This window comes from Camellia sinensis, chromosome 14 (assembly GCF_055761805.1).
Source record: "Camellia sinensis isolate YWXY chromosome 14, ASM5576180v1, whole genome shotgun sequence".
Taxonomy (NCBI): domain Eukaryota; kingdom Viridiplantae; phylum Streptophyta; class Magnoliopsida; order Ericales; family Theaceae; genus Camellia; species Camellia sinensis.
In genome coordinates, this window is record NC_138974.1 from 74,250,091 (window position 1) to 74,262,668 (window position 12,578).

Below are 12,578 nucleotides of genomic sequence, written 5' to 3' on the forward strand. Positions count from 1 at the left end.
CCACATGGTTTATAAAGCATTGGGTACTTATAAAACTAACAATAAACCATTTGCACATATTACCAACAAGATAAGGCAGTTCTCTAATGCTTTTTATTGCATAATGAAAAAATTGAAGGAATTTATGCCCACAAGGAACTTCAGTCCCCACAATTATCAAGAAATTAAATCAACGAATTACGAAGACGAAATTGAAACTGTCTGGGACAATACTACCCAAGGACTAGTCAAGAACTTAATTTCAACTATAGGTTCTGCCGCAGCTTGAATGAAGATCATTGAGACAATACAAAATTCGGTTTCAACACAATTTGATCGAAGTTTAACCAACGTTATCATTCCACTCCGATTCCCGAAACCTCGGCGGTGAAGGCTCATCTGCAAGATTTGCAGTGTCTGTTTTCTCCGTGAGAGAGGGAGGGAGGCAAGCGGCAAGAGAGAGAGGAGGGGAGGCAAGAGGCGGAGGCGGTGGTGGTGGCGGTGGTGGAGCAACCGTGAGAGAGGGAGGGAAGAAAGGCAAGAGACAAGTGTTTTAATGGCTGAATCCATTGACAAAGAAAATTTAAATTTGAATTTTTAGCCTGAGCATCCAACAAAAAGAGGGACCAAAACTGGGATTATTTTTAATTTTTTTTTTTTTCCAGGTTTGTTTTAAAGAGGGGAAAAAAATTGAAACCAGAAGAAAATTTAAAATCCAGATTCTTTTTTTTTAAAGTTCGTTTTAAATAAATTGGTATTTAATTTGTTTATTTATTTTATTTTATTTTTGAAACCATAGGAAAATTCAAAAAAAAAAAAATTGGTATTCTAATCTCTGATAGAATATAATGAAAATGTTTCTTAAGTAGAAATAAAAATAAAAAAATTAATATCACAATATAAGTTGTAGAAGTTTTCTTTGGGTCTAATCTAATCCCATAAAAATCAGAGGAAGTATTAACCTCAAATTTTATAACAAAATCAATCTTGAATTTTTAATTGTATTAATTTGAATTTATTTTTAATCTAAATTATCCATCTATTTTTATTAATTAAAATTTTCAAAAAATATATATTTTAATTATTTTTTAGTTCTCACCAAGGTTTTGAAACCCGGACCGGACCGGCCGGTTCAACCGGTTGAACCAGTGATCGGATGGGGTTCCAGTCCGACGGGTTGATCGAACCGGTCCGGCTCCTTTTTTTTTTTTTCTTTCTTTTCTTTCTTATTTTATATATATATATATATATATATATATATATATAATATAAGAATATAAGAAAATTTTAATTTGAAACTCTTTTTTAAAGGTCTCCTCTTGTGAGGAATCTCATTAAGAGTTTTGATGAAATTATTGTGAAAGTCTTCACCTATTTATAAGAAAAAAATTCTTTAAAAAAGACTCAAGAAATTCATATGGGATTCAATCAAATGTATTGGAAGGAATATTGAAATTTTGATATCCCTGCAAAATTTGTGCTCTCCTTTCAATCAAATTATTTGAATTAAAATCATATGGAAGGAATATTAAATATTTGATTTCATCTTCCAAAATTGAAATTAATAATATTTCAAAATATATTATTATATTTTTCAGTAAAAAAATATTAAGACAAATATTTAAGATAATTTAATATTTTTAATATTTTTAATTTATAATCTTATTACTTATATTTTTATTTAAATATAATTTTAATATATTTATTACGTCACGGTTCAATTCCGGTTCAACCCGACGGATGAACTGGTGACCCGTCCACCCGATCCTTTTTTCAGTTCGTTCACCAGTCCGGTTTTTAAAACATTGGTTCTCACCCTATTGCGATGGCAGAAAATTTTCCACTGTTTTGTAATTATCATTTTGTTGGTGCCTACATTCCATTTATTTGTAATTTGTAATTTTTTTATTTTTAACATTAACAAAATTAAATGATTGATATGAAAATATTTAATTTTCCGAATCATAAAGGAGAAATAAAAGTTGACATAAGCTGTGTGAGAAAACCCTGATCTGATCTGATTAGAAAAAAACATGCACAATGATGCAACTGATACACATTACCACCCATCCCCCTCCCAGAAAACTGAAAAAACAAAAAACAAAAAAAACAAAAAAAAAAGGAGAGAAAAGAAAAGAACAATGACATCTCAATAATGCAATTGCAATTACATTATAACTCGACGAAATTAGATTATAAAATGACGAATATTTTCTTAATTCATAATGTTACTTTTTTTTTGGAGATAACAAACTTTTACATGAAATGAATATTCAGAAACAATTTGACATTTTGTAAAAGTTTACAATCTCCTTTTCCAATGGATTTTCATCACCATGCGTGTCACCAGAAATACTATAATTTACTTCTGGTGTAGCACAACAAATCCCATATTTCTCATATTCAAATTGGGACCTGCTGTAGATTTCCTCACTGTCAAGTGAACATCTTCATTTTCCATCCGATTCCTCCTTGCTTGGTGGCCAGGTTTGCATGTCAAGTTTCTGTTTCAAAGATCACTATTCAGTCTTCAATTATTAATTCAGAAAAATAAATAAATGAAGATAGAGCAGATTGATACATTTCTAATATAGCCATCAAAGTATCCAATTCAAAAAACCAAATCTATTCAAGGTTGTCTTCAAGTAACAAGAATATACGCCACAGCTCACCTGTGGTCTATTTCAAAATATTGAAGAATTTTCCCTGATGTAGCCTAGAAATGATAAAGCATTACTGAGAAATTAATTATGATACTAAAGGCACGTCATGTCATGACCATTGTTCCATTCTGGGATGCATTAAACACCAAACAAAATCAGTCTGCTTTTCATGTCACTAATTTAAACAGGGCATACCATAGTATCTATAATAAATATTGGCACTTCCAAGATAAAGAATAACGATCTTTATAACACTTTCCTATGACAAAATCCGATTTTGTACTTGGTTTCGCAAAAGTAGGTATGTGCCTTAAAATGCCATGAACTCGGGATGATATAAATTCCTCTTGAGCAAAATCCATGAAGTGGGATCAATTATTGTTAGATAGAATAAAACCCCACAAAATTGTATCGTTTAGTCCTTTCCTGATTGCACCAGGGTTTATGGCAAGTTCAAGTTCTAATTTTCAAATAGAATGCTTATCTGATCCAATAGGAGATTCATATGTACGACAAAAATAGAATGCATTTGCATACTTAAGGTATAACTAGACTAATCAATCTTGGAAAACCAAATTTTAGGCCAATATGGCAACTCAGTAAGTTGGTTACAGAAAAATCACGGCACTGCTTAATTTTGGCTAGTTCTTTATGCAAGAGAAACAATGTTCACAATGTCACATCACATTGCTTGTCGTTAACAAACTAAGATTCATCTAAAAACATAAAGGGGAAAAGAGAGAATAATGTTATATGCACCAATTAGTGCACTAACTAGTGTACCAATTGGGCATAATTTAAGAGGTGTTTGGTATTTGTAATGTGATTAATGAATGGGGTCAATAATAATGTCATAACTAGTGTTGGTACACTAATTGGTGCATGTAACACCACCGAAAGAGAAAACAAAAGAGTGGACAATTTGCTAGTGGGTTTATAACTAATGCACCAGATCCTAGAAGAGTGCGTGCGTGCGTGTGTGTGTTTGTGTGTGTGTGTGTGTGTGTGTGTGAGAGAGAGAGAGAGAGAGAGAGAGAGAGAGGTTCTGATTTCAAAGAACAACAAATGGTCTACTTCGTATCCTTAGATAGAATAATTAACACCAAACCATGAAACATGCCCCAATAATATAATAAACATGTTTTATTTGAGGGAAGCCATTAGGATTTGTTTAAAATATATACTATGTATCACACGATCTAAAATTGAAATTGTGGAGTAATCATTAGTCCTATCAAATTTGTAATCATTGTGTTTTTGAAGTTTAGAAGTTCATTACCTCATTCAATAAGGAATAACTCCCTCGTTCAAACTCACGTATTGCTTCCTCTGTCATCCCAAACCATTCATCTATCCAAATGAAACAATTATGGTGGCTTTCAAGAAAAAGTGCCCTTTCACCCTATGAGAAAGTACATAACAATATCAGAAAGGTTTTTCCATTTTCCATTTACTTATCCAAAATAAAGCATAATCACATATACTCCACCCAAAACGTGGGAAATAAAACAGTGAACAACTAAAGCTGATGTTTCTTATTTTGTGTTAGTTTATTGCGAATAGGACTCAACAACTATAGAATCTGAGAGTTTTTGAAATGTTGATGTACTTTAGAGGAGTCATATTTTTCATTCAAGTAATATATAATGGATTATTGGAATACACAGCTATATTTTTAGTAAATACATGGATATTTGCTATTACAACAGAGATTCTGCATTGAAGCCAAATCCCTAGATTTACTTGAAGTCCAAGAGATAATACCGCAAGCAGAGTTTGTTCAAGTCTATTACCAAAGCCCCAATATGGAGCATCTATTATCACCAACTTGTACGCTGTCATAACTGGATTATGCTGATCCTGAAAGTATCATCAACATAAAAGGCCTCAATAAATCTCAAAATCATTTTTTGTATTTGATAAGTAATAAATCTCAAGTCAAATTTGTGTGATGATTAAAGAGAATGTAAACAAAAGGGTGCATCTCTGCAAGTAAAGGAACATTCAGTATATCTGCAATCCGCTTATATGCAATTATGCAATGCAAGTGCAACTCACGTGGGTTAAATAAGGTATGTTATTTACTAAGAAGCATGGACACGGACACGTGACACAACACAGATACGACACGGACACGCCGACACGTTAATTTTCAAAAAATACAGGACACGACACATAGGGGACACGCATGAAATATATAATTTTATATATTTATATTTATTATATATTATATATATAAATATATCATTCATGATAATAAAAAATGCAATATGACACTAATTCCTATGAATTTATATGGGTTTTGTTTTATTATTGTATCTTAAGTTGTTTTGTTCAAACTTGTAATTAGTTTCACATGTGTCTAATTGATAGACGCGTGTGTTTAAGTGATTGGCATGTGTGTCCTCCAAGTGTCCAAAGAGTGTCTAAGTCTTTAAAAAAAATTTAAAAATATGACACGTTTTGAAGAGTGTTGGACACGTGTCCTAAGAGTGTCCAAAAAGAGTGTCGGTATCCGACACGGACACGACACGGATACGTCACCTTGTTAAAAGTGTCCGTGCTTCTTAGGTTATATACAACCTTATTTACATGGTTCAGTGATTAAATGTTGTTTAATTATTTTCTTGTTCAAGCCTCTCTTATGATGGATTAGGAGGTACAGGGCAAATTGCAATTAGAAAATAGAAGTGCTCCATAGAGAAGGGAAAGAAGGTGAACTAATGAAAGCAACTCCAATGGACGTTGCTAAAATGGCCATGCCAAAGCCATTTTTTGACTTCCTACAGTGTCAAAATGTCAATTTTTTAATTGGCATTTATACTATAATTGTGTAAATGACATTTTTTGGCACAACCACCATTATCTCTTTTCAACCACCATTCTTTATTCTAATCTATAAATAATGGCGGTTGAAAGAATGGTGGTTGGAAAAAGAGAATGGTAATTGTGTCAAAAAAAAATGACATTTGCACCATTTGATCATGAATGTTTGCTACAGTGTCAAAATGCCAATTTTTTTGGCACAACTACCTTACCACTTTCTAACCACCATTCTTTATTCTAATTTATAAAGAATGATGGTTGGAGAATGGTAGTTGGAAAGAAAATGACAATTGTGCCCAAAAAATGGAATTGCACCATTTGATTAGGAAAGCCAAAAGATGGCTTTTGCATGCCATTTAGCAACTTCCATTGGACATGCTTCGATGATGTGGCAAGTTTGACAATTGCCAACTTTTGTGCCAAAACTGGCTCAAGATTTAAAAATTAGCATTGCCAAATTTTGGTAGGAGATATGGCAGCAATGGTTATCAAAATTACGATCCAGATTGTATGATAGTATGATCCTGCAATCCTAAATTGTCAAAAAGAGAAAAAAGAGACAGAAAAGAAGAATAGTGGATGGATTATCCAGAACCAGCTTCGCTGCCGTCACATGAAACGGTCCAAATCGTTGTAGAATCGATTTTATAGCAGGATCACAAGTGGATCGCGTGGGATCGTAGGTAGGATCATAAGTAGTAACGGTGGATTTGTGACCTTTCACTTTATTTTTTTTATGCATCATCCTTATTTGTATTTTTATCTTATTTTTAATAGAATGTAAAATCCCTTGATTCAATCCTACAATTCAATCCACAAGACCCTTTCCCTTTCAATAATATTACTATTTTAGCTACCATATTAATTGTGATCCAACACTATTCCAACTACCTTATTTATTGTGGTCAGCCACCACATGTTTCACAACATTCCTCCTTGGATGACCACACACAAAACCCAATCACAAACAAGGTACGCATTTAACTATGGTGTAACATCTAGCTCTTAGCGATTTGTGAAGCAAATATTGAATGCTACTTCTTCAAACCACTCTGAAATATTTGCAATCCATGAAGCCAACAGAGAATTTATTTGGTTAATATCTATAATATAACATATTCGGGAAAAGTGTGCAATGTCTGCACACAAAGATCTCCCAACAATACTGTTTAAAAATAATGTTGCATGTATCACACAAATCAAAGAAGGCTATATCAATGGTGATCGAACTAAGCATATTTTTTCAAAGTTCTTTAATACTCATAAACTCTAGAAGAGCAGAGATATTAATGTTCTATAAATACAGTAAGTAAAAATTTAACAAATTTATTCACAAAAATACTACCCCTGGCAACATTCAAGAAGCAGGTACATCTCATTAGAATGCATAGACTCAAAAATCAATTATGCAACATGAGGGGGAGCTAATAGATTAAAGATTATACTCCTTTTTCTTTGACTAAGGTTTTTTTTCCATGGGATTTTCCTTAGCAAGGTTTTAACGAGGCAATCTAGACATATCCAAGATCACTCCATGGAGCACAAAAATAATGTACTCTTTTTCCTTCGCCTAAGGTTTTTGTCCCACTGGATTTTTCTTTGACAAGATTTGAACGAGGCATATTCTGTGTATGTTCATCCAAGGGAAAGTGTTGTAAAACATATGATGGCTGACCACAATAAATAAGGTGGATAAAATAATGTTGGCCACAATTAATATAATAGTTGAAATAGTAGTATCATTTATTGCACCTTTACTTTTCCAAATATAAAATTAGAAGCGTTCTTCCCCTTCGGACACAATTCTGTAAGGAGATGAAAAGAAAAGAAGAAAAAGAAAGATGGAAAAGAGATAGCAGGACCAAAGAAAGGGTAAAAATTATATTAAAATGTATAGTTAAATTATTAAATAATGACATAACTAGATCCTGAAGATCTATATTTAAGGTTCTTAAAGAACCAAATAAGAATTGATGAAGAACTTATTTTTTTTCTATGTTTGCTTTACAGTTTGTTGCTTTATTTGCTTTTAAGAACATTTCCAGTGTTTGATGATAAAGTCAAAATTTGGGATGCTATAGTGCCAAAACACTATAATTTGGCAATATTGCTCTAATGGTGCAAATATCATTTCTTCTATTTTTCTCCAAATATGACGAATGAAACGCTATTTGTGAGTCCTATCATAAGAAAGGTAGAGAGATAGAGCGTTGCCAAAATTTGGTAAGAGGAATAGCAAACCATTAGAGGTGATTTTTGGAGAAGTCTTACCAAATTTTGACTTTAGCTAATGTTTTAGCACACCACTGGACATGTTCATCTTCAATGGTTAGTGCCAAAATGGTAATGCCAAAGCCAAATTGGCATGCTACAGTGCCAAAAAAATGTTATAATTTGACAATGTTGCTCTAATGGTACAAATGCCATTTCTTCTCTTTTTTTTTTTTTTTTGCAAAAAATTCAAATGTAAGTACCATTTGTGGGCCCCATCATGATTCATGAGAGAGATAGAAGAGCTCTTGCCAAACTTTTTGCTAAAATTGGCATAAAGTTTGGCATTGCTATAATTAGGCATGGAAGATTGCAGCCCATTGGAGATTGAATTTGGAAGAGTTGTTGGCATTTGGACATGAAGGCTTTTCAACCGCTTCCCCTTGAGAGTTCACATCATCTACACGTTTAAGCGGTGCAGTACTTTGTGACCCACTCTCGCTCTTGCTCTTCTCCACAAAGCAAAGAGCGAGTTGCAACTTCTATAGCACACCATTGGAAAGCAAGCTCACAAGTGAAGGAAGGAAGGAGGAGGTAGGCCTTGCTACAGAAAGAAAACTTGTCCTAACCCTTGGTTCTATGAAATATGAATGCATGAGGGAAAGGAAAGATCTTAAGAAAGTAAGCCATTGCCAAGCATTGTCTTTTCCCTTCCCATGTTACAAATCAAACTTAGTATAATGACAAAACTTCTGCAATAAAAACAAAGGAGGAACATGCAAGTTAATAGCGAAATCTCGGGGATCCCTTAAAGTAGAAAACTTCAAGAGAGCCCAATGAGAATTCTCTGCATTCAAGAAAAAAGGGGTGTCGGTTTTATTTTAATTTTTTTTCCTTTTGGGAGAGTGAGGAGGTGGAGGAGACAATAGTTCTAGAGTATAGGATGGACTCTCCCCACCATAAAGAATTTCGTTGGAGTCCCATCGTTGTGGAAGGAAGACGATTCTTATCATATTAAATTTTTAGTTTCTCTTTTCTTGGTTTTATTCTCCTAATCATAACTGAATCAGATTGAGCAAAAGAAAAGGCAATGTCAATAACTTGATCCGAGGGAGCATATTTTCACTAATGATTTAAAATGGGAAAATGTCCAACCAAGTTACGGGCCAGTTCTTAACCACACTAAAAGAAGTCTTTTAAATTAAGAAACTTTTTTCGGGTGGTCAGTGTACAAAGACCCTCGAGCTTGCACCAACAACTATGATAGGGGCTTTAAGAGTCAATCAATAATTTGAGCACTCACCTGTCAAGCTGAAGGTTCTTCAGAGAGCAATAGAGTTGAAGACTTCTATTACATGACCAATACAGCATGCAGATAAGGATAGAGAGAGGGGGGAAAATAGTACTTGACACCAGATTCTTGAAGATAATGTAAAACGATCCAGATTATTCAAGAAATTAAATTCAGCAATAACCTTGCTGTTGCCTTCATGGTTTTTTCATAAATTTCTCCATGAATTGTATTCAAAGTAGAATGTTATAAATTGAATACGAGGTATGGAAGGTTCAGAAATAATTTGTTCCTTATCATTGCAAAAATATTTGGTTAAGCAATAAATAGCTGCAAATCTTCTAAAGTCTAAAAACATACTTCATCTAATCTAAACCATAATGTCAATTAAAACACATAACAATGGGTTGCAGCTTTTGAAACAAATACAAGGATCATGCTTCAAAAAAATCATCCTAAATTATTTTAGGCCTAGAGCAGAATTCCCCCAAGTTGCATCGTTAATAATCAATGTAAAGCTATCAGGAAAACACTACCAACGTATTTAGTTATGATAAGAAGACATGAAAGTTTCCATAAAAATTCTGCAAATAGCTAGATCAATAATGTAATTACTAACTAGAGTACTATCAAATTAATGGAAGGACAACCTGCCACCCCTGTGAGAGTGGACCACGACCAGTCTTTTCTGATTTGAATTTGGACAGATTTACATTGTTAGTTCCAATTATGTAACTCCAACAGTCCCTTGCTGATGAAGCAATGTCAATAACTTCTACCTCCCTAGCTGCTAGTTGTTCTTTGCAAAGACCATGAACCTAAAAGGAGTTGAAATTCTCCATTAGAGGTTAGAAAAAAATTAATTCTGCTCCCCCCCCCCCCCCTCCAAACCCCCCGCGCGCGCGCGAAAGAGAGAGAATACAGCGTGGAATCCATTGACTAATAATGACTAGATAACTTTATGGATCAAACTGAAACTAAATAAAAGACCATGAGGTAAAGTGTCAAAGCAACTTACATTCTCTGATCGCCCATTGTCAGGTTTGTGAACAGTTTCAATAGTTACACTTAACTTGTTGAAGCATGGGGTCTGCATTTAGTCAATGAGCACATTGTTTAACATGAACCTTTCCAAGGGGATATTCATGAAGTAAAAATAAATATCTAAAAAGAATTACCTTAATTACTGCATAATATGGCGTCCAAGAACAGATAACAACCAATAAATATATCAATACGAGTTCCAGAAGAAAAATATAATGTGAAGTGAGAAAACATGTGGACATGACAAACCTGATTTGCATCTTGGGTATGCATTCCATGCTTCCTCTTGCATGACAAGAGCATCTTTGCGTGCAAAAGCAGTAAGCCAAGCAGGAACTTTGCTGCATTAGCACAAGAAACAAAATATCACAAATAGCTTTGGGGAACAAATGAACATATCAGGCAGTAGTAGTACCATATAATTCAATGAAACAGAATGGCAACCAAAATACAAAAAAACAAGAAGATTAATGCAGAATCACTACCCTTACTTGAGGGAGATACAAAGAGATGACTGAGGTAAACAGAACAGCAATCCCATGTAACTGGAATCTATGAAAAATGAAGTGAATTTTGACCATCTTGGAAATTAACTTGAATTAAACTTACAAAAGAACAACATTTCTGTTACCATGATCTACTATTTGCTCAAAAACAACAACTGAACAAAAACAAGCATTATGTAATCTCTCTCTTTTGGAAGGAAAAAATAGTACCGCCTAAAAGGAAGGAAAGAAATGTTGCTACTTATGAGGCTTAAAAACATCTGGTCATTCAGTACACATTAACCAAATCGAGGATAAATTCTAACATTTTCTCATTCTTACCAGATGAAAAGTGTAGCAGATACAACAATCTTAAACTTATTAGATTTCCTGAATTCATAACTAAATTGGCCATTGCACAAACCGCTTTTGCAGAGCTAAACCATCAACATTCATACATTCTCACATAACATGTTCCAACATAGAAGTTCTAAAGCACAATTTTACTACAAAATTACCTCTGCAGTTTGTAAATTTTTGACAAGTACTGACACTTTCCAAATACATCATCTTCAATAAGTTTGTCCTCCAAAACTTCAACCCCTTCAGTGCTAGTCTTGCTCTGTTGCTGCATTTTTAAGACCATGTATATCTGAGCAATCTGATACTGCAAAAGCAATGTTTCATTTAGCAAACAAACCCATATTTTGGTATGAAAGGAAATAAGAAAATCTAGACATGCCCATCATAAAAAAAACCATAATTTTTGAAATTATTGATAAGCCATACCTCCTCCAATGACAAAGGCATTACAATTCGACTTTAGAGAAGCCCCATCAACAAAACACAGGTTAAGGAAATTACACACAAAATTTTCCAAGAAAACTCCAATACTGTGTGTGATGGAAATTTGAGTGAACAGTTCTTTAGTGTTCACTGTATACACAACAACCATATTTGTAGTCAAATTCTACATTAAACAAAAAAACAGAAGTGAATAAATTAAGGGTCATTCAAAAGTATTAAAATATAACTAAAAAATAGTTATTTCTCAACAGAAGCAATTTTTTTTTTCTTTTTTCTTCTTAAAATCTTTGGTAAACCACCTTTGGTTACAGAAAAAAATTCTGGGAAAAATAGAAAAAATTACAACTTCCCAACTTTTATTTTGTATATATATTTTTTGTGTCGGTGTGTTGTTTGGCTACGAAAATCAGAAATTTAACCCCTCCAAATAGCGATATGACGCCCAGCTGAATTCCAATTACAGAGGAAAAAACAACAACAACGACAAGAACTAAGATTCAATTTCTTAGGTTTTCCCTCATTTTGCAACGTTTTTTTCTAAGCAACCAAATTGATCAGCGAAGAGAGGAAAGAGAGAGATGATGATGTTTCAGGAAAAAGAAAATTAAAGAAATCTTCAACAAATGTCAACCAGATTTCAATATAGATATGTACAAGTAAACAAAATACATAGAAATTCAGCTAAATTTATGTAATAAAAAGGATACAACTCTTTGATTATAACCATTTCCAGGTGGAGATCGAAGCTCTGGGCTTAATTGAGCAAGGCAGATGATGGGTTTCAAGGATTGATTTGGAAAAGTGGTTTCGATGAAAAGGGGGAGAGAGAGAGAGAGGAAGAAGAAGCGGGTTTGGATTGTAAGATGGAAAGTGGAAGTGTAGGAAAGGTGTTCGAATAAATTCCCAAGAGAAGAAACAAGTACAAAATAGGAGCCACCACCACGCCATTATTATTATTATTAGTGAATTAAATTATGATTAATGAATCGTGCGTGAAATTTATTAGTCCGAATTCATTTAAATGAGTGTTGGTTTGGAATGTTTTAAAAAAGTGTATTTTTTGATTTATTGGTTAATATGGATTGGGTTTGGGTTGGATTCGATGTGATGTGTTAGAGAGGTGATATGATTTAAATAAGATGATGTAACTTAAATAGGATAGTGACTTTTTGTATTATTTAGGTTATGCCAAACTTGGCTCATCAAAAAAAAAAATAATCACCTTGCTTGGTTTCCAGTTTTTCAAAACACTTTTCAGAAAATTTTACTTTC

The 12,578-nt window shown here is 33.4% G+C and overlaps 1 protein-coding gene across 1 annotated transcript; it reads right to left on the reverse strand.

The window, feature by feature from the left end:
* Positions 1-2,121: 2,121 nt before the first annotated feature.
* On the reverse strand, positions 2,122-12,290 carry LOC114305967 (uncharacterized). Its single transcript, XM_082905979.1, has 9 exons — positions 12,014-12,290; positions 11,289-11,319; positions 11,018-11,166; positions 10,247-10,355; positions 9,989-10,060; positions 9,621-9,788; positions 4,407-4,502; positions 3,922-4,044; positions 2,122-2,483 (listed from the first exon to the last, which is right to left on the reverse strand). The coding sequence occupies exons 1-9, from the start codon at positions 12,031-12,033 to the stop codon at positions 2,430-2,432; spliced, it is 822 nt and encodes a 273-aa protein (XP_082762105.1). The 5' UTR covers positions 12,034-12,290; the 3' UTR covers positions 2,122-2,429.
* Between the last annotated feature and the right edge of the window lie 288 nt (positions 12,291-12,578).

Excerpts from the sequence above, each read along its gene's own strand:
- LOC114305967 (XM_082905979.1), bottom strand. The coding sequence starts at position 12,033 with ATGGTTATAATCAAAGAGTT. Across the intron at positions 11,167-11,288 it reads TGCCTTTGTCATTGGAGGAG|TATCAGATTGCTCAGATATA; the intron begins GTATGGCTTATC and ends TTGCTTTTGCAG. Across the intron at positions 4,503-9,620 it reads CACTCTCACAGGGGTGGCAG|GATCAGCATAATCCAGTTAT; the intron begins GTTGTCCTTCCA and ends TGATACTTTCAG.